Here is a 12,480-nt window from a genome sequence, read left to right on the forward strand (position 1 = left end):
GGTGGTGGCCCACACCATTAATATCAGCACTCAAAGAGGCAGAGGCAGGTGGATCTCTATGAGTTCCGGGCCAGCCAGGGCTGTATACTGTGATTCCATCCCAATAAAAGAAAAAGTATGCATATAAAAACTTACTATATGACACAAAGCAGGGCATGGAGAATCTGAGTTTGAATCCCCAACAGCTGTATAAAAGGCTAGTATGACCATGTATGATCATAAACCCAGCATTGGGGGCCCAGAGACTGCCCGAGCCCAAGAGTTCTCTAAACAGCCAGCTGAGTCCCAAGTGGCAAGCTTCGGGTTCAGTGGAAGACCTTGGTTCAAAGCAAGGAAGACAGGAATGATCCCGCTTGGCCTCTTCACATGTGAACCTGGCATGCATGCTTGCATACTCATGTGTGTGAACCTGGCATGCATGCTTGCATACTCATGTGTGTGAACGTGGCATGCATGCTTGCATACTCATGTGTGTGAACCTGGCATGCATGCTTGCATACTCATGTGTGTGAACGTGGCATGCATGCTTGCATACTCATGTGTGTGAACCTGGCATGCATGCTTGCATACTCATGTGCGTGAACCTGGCATGCATGCTTACATACTCATGTGTGTGAACGTGGCATGCATGCTTGCATACTCATGTGTGTGAACCTGGCATGCATGCTTGCATACTCAGTGTGTGAACCTGGCATGCATGCTTGCATACTCAGTGTGTGAACCTGGCATGCATGCTTGCATACACATGTGCATGCAACATACACACCATTAAGAACATGTTTGTGAAAAATTAATAGTTTTTGAGGTAGTCATTTAAAATAGAAATAGTGTAACAAAAGGAATAAATGGGTAAGTGAAGAAAAATTAGCAAACAGGGATATATATGTATTTTGCAAATTCATAAAGAAATGTTAAGGACAAAGAAATTCTCATATAATTCCTTTTAAAACTTTTCTTTTATATGATATCTATAACTTCTTTTATATGTTAAGTATCTTTATTAAAGTGATATATTGTTGTTTTAGAAACTTTGAGGGTATAGAAACTAGCAAGTTAGAAACTAGCAAGTTAGATTATAAAATCATTGACTTCTATTACTAACAAAAACCAATTGCTCGGTGACTGAACTATTTCCACATTTTAAAACTGTTGCCATTATGAGATATTGTACATTCACTGGAACTCAACTTGTTCATTTTAATGAACAACTCAAATTCGACTTCATAGATACATATGACCTGTTATTTATATATTTATATTTATATATATTTATATATATATATATTATATGTATTATATATATATATATGTATATATATATATATACAGCACTGGAGGTCATGAGGGTACTATCGCCTTTTCTCACTGCAAATGGTGTCACAGTGCATACCTGTCCACACACATGTTGCTGCGAAGGCAAAAAAAAAAGTAGTGGATTTACTGCTCATAATGTTATTCACTATCTGAGAACTATTTCATTTTAAAACAGAAAGCAAATGTGTCCTTAAAACCACTTTTTGCATGCTTTTCTACATCAAAGATGCTTAGAAACCTGCAGGCACTCTGTCCTTGCTATTTAGTGACATCACCTAAACATGAAAGTGAGATTAAATTAAAGACTTACCTGCTTCTTCGGACCACATGTGTCCCCAGGTTCTAGACTGCAGCCACCCTGACTCATGTACCTGGTTACACAATCTGTTTTCTGCGAATCAAGCTGCTGTGTTTCTTTAATGGGCTTACCTGTCCATACAAAATATGCAGATTTTTCTGGTTTTCATAGAAAACATTATAAGCCTCCAGTAAAGAATTAAGTTGTTCCCTAAAAAAAAAAAAAAAAAAAAAAAAAAAAACCAACAACAAAGTGAACACTTTCCAGTGACAGTTTATTTCATGAAAGTATGAGATTTTAAAAAAGTGTCCGTGGAATTGTTATCATCCTGCCATTTTAATTTAAGGTATGATATGGTACTCTGAAGCATTCTTAGAATATTAACACATTTAAAATATGCTAATTATAAAGGGAAAGTATGTGGAAGGATGACCGAGGACCACACTGGTGAGGGCTTGGTCAAAGGAGGCAGCTGCGGAGCAGATATGGCTTTACATTTTTTCGCTTTGCTTTCACAACAGCTAAGCACCTGACACTCAGCACCCACCATGCATCTGACGTCATGGCTCTCACTGAGGTTACAACAACGGTCAATCAGTGGTTTACCTAAAGTTCAGTGCTCCAGAGGAATCTCACTCAGGTGACTGACAGACCCTGTGGGGGCACTGCTTCCTGCCACATGGCTCAGCCCTTCCCTCTGAGTCACCACAGATGGATTGCAGAAACGACCTCCTACAAGGCTGCCTCTGTCTGCTGTGTGTTCTCGACAACATTATTTTAATGTGCACCCAGCCATCTTTCTCCTTTGCTCAAAACTCCTCGATGTCTTCTCAGAATGCAATTCAACATCCTGTTGTTATGGCGACTTAAGAGACGCCATTTGATCTGGTCCTCCGTCACCGCATCTTCCTCACGCCCTATTACTCTTTGCTTTACTTACTATGCTCAGCTTTCTTGACGTCTCTTGCGTGCTCCAGCTCCTAGGGCCTTTGATCTTATGATTATTCATCTAGAATGTTCTCCTTCACCTTCACATCACTAGCTCATCCATTCATTTTCTTTCATTATTTAACCAAAAGTCACCCATCGGCCTGGAGAAATGGCTCAGAGGTTAAGAGCACTGGCTGTTCTTCCTGAGGACCCAGGTTCGATTCTCAGCATCCACGTATTGGCTCACAACTGTTCGTCACACCAGATCCAGAGGACCCAACACCCTCGCCTGGGGCCTCCACAGACACATCACGAGCATAGTACACAGACATACATACAAGCAAAATATTCACACACATAAAATAAAAATAAAAGTACCTCCATTTTAAAAAAGGTACCTATGTGAGGAGTCTTCCTTGATCGCCCATTCTAAATCTTTGCCTCTTCTAACATTTGATATCTTACTTTCTTCCTTCACCTCTGCCTCCGCGGTATCCTCTAATGCTCTATAAATTTGACTTTCTGACTTCCCTCTCTTCCTCCTATTCCTTTCTCCCTTCAGTCCTTCTTTTGTTTTGAGACAAGGTCTCAATATATATATATATATATAGCCTTGGGTAGCCTGTAATTCACTATGTAGACCAGGCTGGCTTTGAACTTATATCAGCCTACCTGCTTCTGCCTCCACAGTGCCGGGATTAAAGGCATAAGCCACCATGTCTTGTGGTAAATTTGACCTTTGAATTGTGTGTTCTGTCTTTCCTGCCTGAATGATGCTCCTAGAGGGTTGGGATGTTTGGAAGTTTTGTTCAGATTTTATGTATCCATAGTAGTATAATGTTGGTACATTCAGTTAATTCTAGTTAAATAAACTTATCAGAATATTCTCTTCTAAAAAAATAACAAACAAACCCAAAACCCCAAAACAAACACCAATAGTAACAAGATAAAAGAGAAAAGCCTTGTTTTATGTAAATCTATTTATTGAAAAATATCTCATAACATTTTAGATACAAGTATTTCATTGTTCCTATTTCCTTGACCCTCAAATACCTTTGTCCTTCTCATAAGAATGCAGGCTCCACGAGAGCGGTCAGTTTGCTTTTACTCGCTGACTTTTCCTGATGGTCAGCGTAGATACTTGTCCATCGTAACCTGTTATTTAAAAAGCACTGGCTGGACATTGAACAACGGGCTTTCTGCATCTTGTTTCTACATGTTGGAATCATATAAACATGCTTTTGGTAGTGACTTTCCTCACTTGCCATTTCCAATGTGCAGACTTCCAGGGGTCCACACATTCCATGCAATGACCATAGGAAGGAATCCAGCGAAGGTGTCCAGGCTACAGTTTCATTTCCCAAATGGCTTACTCCAAATTTTTAATGTTAATGAATATATCTGGTCTAAATTTCACTGGCCACACTGATTTTGTTCCTTCAGGGTCATCCCTGTGAGATATTTCCCTTTAAAATGGTGCTACCACTAAAGATCCCAATGGTCCCTTATGAGCTTTTATTCTTTATGCTTGAACAGCACAAAGAGTTTCAGGTTCACTAGGGAGGCAAGTCCTGATAATGCTGAGCTCAGAGCATCGTTATGAAAGCACACGGAGCTTTATATAATCTCACCCCCTCAGCTTCTGCTTCTGGCAAAACCCCAGTGCATGGTGAAGCACAAGCCTTTGAAACATCACTCAGCACTATGCAGTGGAAATGCTCGGTCCCTGAACAGAGGTGAGCGCATTCTACAAGGGCCTTTTAACTGTGCGCATCCTACCAGAAAGAGTATTTTAGTTTATGGAACCAATGAAGGATGGGTACACATAACATCAGGAAGAAACGTTAGCCTGTGATTATACTAATATAACAGGTTGATTAGTTGAAACTAGGGGCACAAGGAGATATGCGTTAGCATCCATTGGTCCTCTGTGTCTGCTAATTCAAATTAGGCATGGTAACAGAAAGCCTAAACTAACGGCGTTCACTCATACTTGCCAGAATCACCGTGTGAGCACAGTCACGGAAGCTTAGTCATACATAGAAGCCGAGCACAAGATGGTTCCAGTGGTGACCCTGGGTGGGCAGTAACTAAACCGGAAGAGCTAACCAGGTCAGGGGAGCATTAAGAAGAAGAACCCAACATTTCTGCAGTCTGCGCGAGCAGCTCAGAGCCGAGGTTCTGAGGATCCACTGGGAATGTATAAACATGAACATTTAAGAAATTAGAATTCATTCTCTGGCTGTGGGAAGCTGGTGAAGTTCTAGGCAAGAGGAAGACAGGCCAACACTAAAGCCAGTCGGTAAAGAGCTGAAGGTGGGTTTTGACCTGAGACAACATGGAGATAGCAAGGGACACCGAAGCAGAGGTTCAGGAACAAGGCTGGTATTCTCTAGAAAGACAGTTGAATGTCCTGTACATATAGAATGATCTAGAATCTAGAAGGAGTCTAAAATGACTGCAGGACAGCCACTTATCCTAGGAGATGAGAGGTGCTATCAAGGTTTTTATTTTATTTTATTTTATTTTATTTTATTTTTTATTTTAGCAGAATTTTAAGAGCCCATTTAAGTGGACCCAATCTTAATGAATAAAAACAAATTGTGCCTCTTTCTGCCCCAGCTTTCAAATAGGTCCTTACTTAACACAGCCCAGGTGGTCAGCATCCAATAGGCCATCCAAATACCCCCAATAAAGCTCTAAAATGGTAGCTTAGAAAAGTGTTACATATCTGGCCTGTTTTGAATGAACCGGGGACGTCTAGAAGCCACTTGAGTCCCCTCAACATACAGGGTGGAATGACATCCCTCCCCCCATTTTTGCACAGTTTTCTTCTCTCTATTGACTCTGCTCACAATATTAAGTTTTTAGCAGTGAGATTATCTAACAATTTCATATGGTCAGTCCAAAGAGCTTAATTTAAAACTTCCTATATAGTTTGTAGAACAACCAGAAATTAGGGGCTGGAGAGAGAGCTTAGAGGTTAAGGACCCAAATTCAGTTCCCAGCACCTTAAAGCTGCCTGTAACTACAGCTTCAGGGACAGACAGACAGACAGACAGACAGACAGACAGACACACACACACACACACACACACACACACACACATCAAATAAATCTAAAACAACTAGGAGTTAAACATGTAGATATAAGAAATTGACAATCGCTGGTATACGTTTGTGCTCTTGATTTTGTGGGTTGCAGTGCTGCACACTTTCCAAATCGTGCATTAAGTGTATTCATGACTTCTCACAGTTGACATCTATAATTTACAGCACAACTGGTTGCCTGCCTCTGGAAAGGTGGACTCGAGGAAACACGAGACTAATAGAAAATAAAAATGACAGCTAACCCTGTCATGCTAAAGTCCCGATGCCTGCAAGCACTGGCAAAATCCTCAGAGCCCGCGTTGTCCTTCCATACTCCACACTAGAATCCTGGAACTGAAACTGCAAACTTCAGCAAGGCCTCCCCTAGCAGAGAGCCTGGGCGCCAGATCTTCTTGCCTTGGGCCTCTCTGTCTGGCTGAGGTGTTGAAAAAGGAACGCCTTACCACCTGGTTTACAGACCTTCCTCAGCTAGCAAAGTAGGTTAGTTCCATTTCCATTGCAAATGAAGGGCTTGGGTTCCCAAATGGGACCAGCTGGGAGGCTGGGGAGAAGAAGGCCTCTTAATTGCTGCAGAATTTGCCTCTCTTGATGTCAGTCCTGTGCAGGGGCATGTGCCCTGAAGCTTCTGCCCTTTTAAAAGAGGGAGGGTTCCTGGCTGCACTGGAAACTCTATGTTAGAGCATCAAGAGTTGTGTCCCTGCTTAGGAGTGGGAGGGGGGAACTAGGTGGTAGATTTAAAAAAAAAAGTCTACAGATGTTTTAGATGTTTTAAGTGCATAAACTCCACCATATGAGAGGGCTCTTGTTACCTGCAACAATGTTACTAAACCATGCAAGATGTGGGCAGGACAGAAAAATGGAATATTTTTTTCTTTTTGTTTTTGTTTTTTTTTGTTTTCCAAGACAGGTTTCTCTGTGTCCCCTTGGCTGTCCTGGACTCACTTTGTAGACCAGGCTGGCCGCAAACCCACAGAAATCCACTTGCCTCTGCCTCCCTGAGTGCTGGGATCAAAAGTGTACGCCACCATGCCCAGCTTATTTTTTTCTTTTAATGCTTTCTTTTGAAGAAAACAATCTGGCCTTCTTTTTGAGTCAGGTCTCACTATATAGCCCAGAGAGGCCTAGAACTAAGGAACATCTTTCCTACTGCCTCCTCAGCTTTGGGCTTTTAGGCTGGGGTCTGATCCTCTTAGAAGAGTAAATATCAGTACTAGAAAATGTTTCACCCTGGAGTATTTTCCACCCATCAAGTAGGGGGTGGGTACTGCCTTGCTTCTTTTCATGTTTGGTTTCTAGAGGATAAGATTAAAAATTAAAACATCCACTTTGCAGGTTGGATGCTGCAAGGGCGGGGGCCCTGCACATCAGAGTCTGCTAGGACAAGCAGCTAAGTTCGTGTGGCAGCCTGTGCCGTCAGTGGGCAGAGGCCAGAGTGAAGGAGGGCTCTGTCTTGCCATCTTCTCCTCCTGCAGGTGCAGCTTGGGGGGGAGGGACTGGGTCACAGTGTCAACACCATTTACACACAAGAGCCATTGCTCATGGTTCCCCGCCAATGCAAAGGGAAGGCGTGGCACTTTTTGACCAACATGACTTTATTTCTTGTTCCTGCTGCTTTGGGAACAGACTGAGAAGCATTTGATGGTGAAGAAAAATCCTGTTTGAAGGTTACAGAAACACAGAAGCGTCACATACCACTCTATGTGTGAGTGCCATGAAACCCAGTGATACACGTTAAATACACTCTAATCTTTGAATGGGCAACACCACAGCCCACAGAGCTTGGGGTGACAGACTACTGAGTTATGCCTGCCAAGCTTCCTATGGGGGAGGTCTGGGTGGGCCCCTACAGGGCCCCAGCGTTTCCAGTGCAGCTGAGGGACCCCACTTTGGAATCCACTTGCACTGAGGACATGGGTGATACTATCCTTCCAAAAGAGGGCGAGGCTTTCTATACGTAGATTGGCAGGTCAGATAGGTTGTCATTCTGACTAGAACTACATTGATTACTTCTGATGACTCTAAACTTGTACATTAAAATAGAGAGACACATCATGTGGATGATCACCAGTTCACCTGTTGTTATGGAAACAGCATCTGGGAGTGACACTTGTGGACCCTAGTACTGTTTTTTGTAAGGTCTTTGAGGCTGGTCAGTGAATTAAAAAGCTCAAATAAAAAGCAAGGGACATGACTGCTCCTAGGTATGGTGGAGGAGAAGGTTTATTGTAGATGAAGGGGAGAGAGTGTGGCCAGAGGCAGGGACATCTGGGAGAATCCAGAGTGGACAGGACCATGTAGGGAGAGGAGGGGAAGGAAAGAGAACAGGGAGACCAGGTGCAGCAGCCCGGATGCCCAAAGGAACAAAGAGAGTGGGTAACCAAAATGGCTGGATTATATAGGGAAGGGCAGCCCAGTCTCCTGGGCTGGACAGTATGCCAGTCAGAAGGGCCCTGTAACAGGTAGGAATTGGGGGACGCTGGGAGAACCTGGCAACCAGTGTCTGCTTTAATATGTTAACTAGGCACCTCAGCCATTTGTCCCTGGTTTAAAATCTAACTGTCAGTCTCATACTCATTTCTATGCCGTGGGGCCCTGGTGAGGGGCTGAGGTGTAGTAGAAGCCTTGAGCACTGCGCCGGAGGCTTCGGGCAGCTGTGAATGACTTTCTAGCAGAGGGCAAAGGAAGAAAAAGAACTAAGGAGTACTGTCATTTGACACAGGGTAAGATTTCTGAGAAGAGAACAGGATTCTGTGGTACAATGCCTCAGCGGGAGAGGACGGACGAGAAGACAGGACTCAGGAGGTCTGAAATAGTCACCTGAGTTTACTACTGTGGGATCATCCAGCCAGGGGAAGAATGAAGCGGAGATTCCAGACAGACACACAGGTATGGAGACTCGAGTGTAGAGGGCTAAGCGGGGGGCACTTCTGACGGAGAGAAAAAGGAAGCGATTCAAAATGAGGTTGTAGAGGTTCTGCCTGCCTCTGCCGCTATACTGAGGGGTGTGAGTCTCACCTTTGGAGGATTTAGGTAAGATAATGGAGAGAGACATCTGATGGCTCAAAGAGGATGGGCCTCAGAAGGGAGCCCCAGGAGCGGGCTGCTGTAGGAGTCCCGAGATGAACTAGCTGCACCTGTGAATGGGACTTCAGAAATGGAGCTGAGCCAGGCAGCTGGGAGAGAGCTGAGAAAGTGGATTCAAATGCCTGCTTCTCACTCACCCCTGGGGTACGCTTACATCCCAAGTTTTCAATTTGTTCTAAAACAAGACTTAATGGGAGTGGTTTTGGGGGAAAAAAGGTAACCCGTAAAGTAAATATGATTGTGCCACACATTGTTTGTGCCGTTGTTTGGAAAGGCACACGTGTGCGCTGTGAGACGATGTCCTTTGTGCGCTGTGAGACGATGTCCTTTGTGCGTGGAAGGTGGGAGACTTTGTGCCTGCTAAGACTAAGAGGCTTCACACGCTGATGCCCTCCCTACTCTTCCGGGAGGGCGGGGGGCACCTATCCAGCTCTTCTGGTTAAAGAAGCCTTCCACTTGTTTCCGGTAAGCCATCCATCCAACTCACCAGGCCCGTGAGGTTGTTGCTTGAAGTTGGCCACTGATGTGAGCAAGCAGGAGCTCCAGGTGGGAGGCTTTACACCACACGGCCTTACAGCCACGTTTTGCTGCTGGGACTCTGACCACTGATTTTTCTTATTTTGAAATCAATACAACAACCACCTGTTCTTCCGTTCAGAATGACACCCATTTATTGCTCACACCATCTCCACTGAGCAGAGACTGTCTAATTATATCATCGCTTTGCCTAACGCCCTTAAGTGTCTTTCTATAGCTCTCTGAGTAAAACCCTCCAATCCTTCTCATGGCGCATGATCATCCTGTGTGGCTCCTCTCCTGCTTTCTTTTTTCAGTGTCCCTTTAAGAGATGCTTTCAGGTCTGGAGAGGTGGCCTGGAGGATAAGAGCACTTTCTGCTCTTCCGGAGGACCCAGGTTTGATTCCCAGCACCCACAGGGAGGCTCACAACTCTCTTTCCAGAGAATCTGAGGTCTTCTCCTGGCCTCTGCAGGTCTGCACACTGTGCTCAGATATACGTGTACGGGACATCCATACACATAACACACACATATAATGTATATATAAAGGAGCTATTATTTCTTTAATTTGCCCTAAGCTTGCTTCTTTTTTTAAAAAAAATATATTTGCAGAAAATACAGACTTTATTTAACCACATCTATTAAAAACAAATCATTATATTGTTTTGGAGAAAGCCATTTTTTTTTTACTATCTATCCTGTAGTCAATAGTTCTATCGTTTGTTTGTATGTGATTACAAATACCTATATTTGTAGGTGATGTTCTGCTGCCTTGGATGTAAAGCTTTTCTTTTATATAGTAGATCAGGTTAAGTAGAATTTTTTCATTTTTTCTTATAAATCTTGTTTAACTACTCAAAAAATGTATATATAATGTATATAAATATATAACGTATATGAATACATAAATGTATGTAAATGTAAAGAGAGATATACTTTTTGTGTGTGTCCTCAGCTGGTCTGGAATCTTTTGCTTGCTGTAACTCACTGGCCTTGGTTTTCTGAGACTTCATGTACCAGATACCTCTCAATCTTGCTTCTGTGAGTTAGCTCCCTCCCTAGTCAGATCTCAGTACAGTCTCTCCCAGATCTCAGTAAGGCGAGGTCCCTCCCTCCAGGGTATTCACCTCACTTTGTTTTGACACTTTAGACCCGTGTTTCCCAGAGCACAGCAACTGAAGCACCAGGGAACTTAGCCATGTAGATACCCACCCCAGTCCCCAGTGAAGACCCAGAGACTCTGAGGAAAGGACTGGCCTTTGGGCAAGTTGAGAGCTGCAGTGTCAGCCAGCAAGCTCCTTCTAGAAGGGTCCTGCTTTAGCCAAACACTGGAGCTTTCCTCAAACCTCATTTGTTTAGGAAATAAAATATGGAAAAATTGAATCCATGCCTTTTCTTGGGGATGCGACAAAGACATCAGAAGTTAAAGTAAATTCTATACAGTTAATAAACATGTGTGTGTGTGTGTGTGTGTGTGTGTGTGTGTGTGTGTTTGAATTTTGACTTCAGACTCTATGAGAAAGTTTCCATGTATCTTAGAAAGAGCTTGTGTTTTGAATCCACTAAAGTGACAGATTGGGTAATATAAACTGCACTGGTAGCAGGGGACTGTCACTGATATTCTCAATGATGACTAATAATATGCGTTTTGGGAAATATTGGCCACAAAGAAATTTTGAAAAGTACCCTCTTTCTACATATCTGCGCACATTTTTGAACTTTCTGTGACATAGCCCCATATGTATCACTCATTTTCTAAAACAATCTTTTATTTTCACCAGACCATCAAATTAGCAATACGGTGAAGATTTTAAAACAATCTCTACCCAGAAAAAATGGTTCTAAACACAGGTTTCAAACCCTGTGTCTCCGGCTTATTTTTATACTCTTGACTCTTTATAAAAACCTTTAGAGATGCCTCCTGTATCCTTGTTATACCCAGAATTGGTCTTCCTGAGAGTAATGCCATTCCCTTATAGACCTGTCCTCAGGGGCTGGGCCTGAGGACTGAACACTGGCTGAGGATGGAACTCTGGCAGGGGCTCCATGCTCACTCCTTTGATGAGCAGACTCTGGACTCCCACTTAACAATGCCCTCTGGCTCTCCAAGCCAGGTAGGAGGCAGCCTCAGGAGCAGGTCCCTTTGTGTATAATTTGTGCTTAGAAATGTAGGTGGCTGGTTTTTTGTTGTTTTGACTTTTTCTCTTTCTTTCTTTCTTTCTTTCTTTCTTTCTTTCTTCCTTCCTTCCTTCCTTCCTTCTTTTCTCTCTTCTCTCTCTCTCCCTCTCTCTCTCCTTCCTTCCTTCTTTTTAATGTCTCAGTAAAGGGTACTGTCTAGCATGCCTGCAACAGGAAACTGTAAGGTATAAATGTATGTTCTGCATAAGCTCATGATGTCATGCTAATCAAACGTATTTACTAAGGACAGGAGCACACATGTGCCTTTTGATTGAGATCGGTTTCTAAGAAGCACAGAAAAATCTAACAGGTTCTGAAATCTGACCTGCATGAAACTGGATTGAAGTTTTGTTTTTGTTTGTTTTAAATACGGGGCTGGTTATTCACTCACTGCTAAATGTCCTGATTTAAAAGGTAAAGTGAAGGTGCTTTAGAAGCAACCAAACGGAACCGTATTTAATTTGGAAATATTTGCGTGGGCACCCAGCACAGTGGTGACTCTAGGCAATGAAGCAGAAACTGGAACCGTAGCCACCGGAGCATGAAGTGAACTGATGCCAACACCCTTGAACCAGGAAGTCTGGAAACAAGTTGTCACGTGGTCCTAAGCCACAACTGCTATATTGGCCGTGGGGCCCTGACCCATGGGACCTGTTGTTTTATTGATCACTCATTAATTCTCATTAAATGGGCTGAAACCAACTTTTCAACTAGGTAGGTGCTACTTTTTTATATTTGTGAATCCATCTTAACATCAATTTCTAACACTTCCCTGCATTTCAGTGCAGGCAAAAGAAAACACCTTAATAAGCTGACACTCTCTGTTTTGTTTACCATGGTGTTGAGTGCAGAGAGGGAGCTGAAAAGCTGCTTAAGCAAGTAAACAGGTGGGGGCTGTTTGTCAGCTGTGTGCATGCGGGATACCGTCATTAGCCAGCAGTGCTATTATCATTTTTGATGACAGTTTTGCAGAGTTTTCTGGAATTCTCTGACGGGAAGTTAAAAGTCACCAGAACGTCATTGTCCCTTCCTCCTCTAACCAATTTCC

The 12,480-nt window shown here is 43.1% G+C and overlaps 1 protein-coding gene across 3 annotated transcripts in view; it reads right to left on the reverse strand.

Moving 5' to 3' along the window:
• Window positions 1–12,480, reverse strand: part of RASSF6 (Ras association domain family member 6) — a 36,882-nt gene that overhangs the window by 13,550 nt on the left and 10,852 nt on the right. For all 3 annotated transcript variants that reach the window (XM_084760066.1, XM_084760068.1, XM_084760067.1), the window contains exon 3: window positions 1,744–1,822. In XM_084760066.1, the coding sequence (XP_084616192.1) occupies window positions 1,744–1,822 (79 nt within the window). The remainder of the gene's footprint in view (window positions 1–1,743; window positions 1,823–12,480) is intronic.

This window comes from Acomys minous (genome assembly GCF_964271855.1).
Source record: "Acomys minous genome assembly, chromosome: 15".
NCBI classification, from domain to species: domain Eukaryota; kingdom Metazoa; phylum Chordata; class Mammalia; order Rodentia; family Muridae; genus Acomys; species Acomys minous.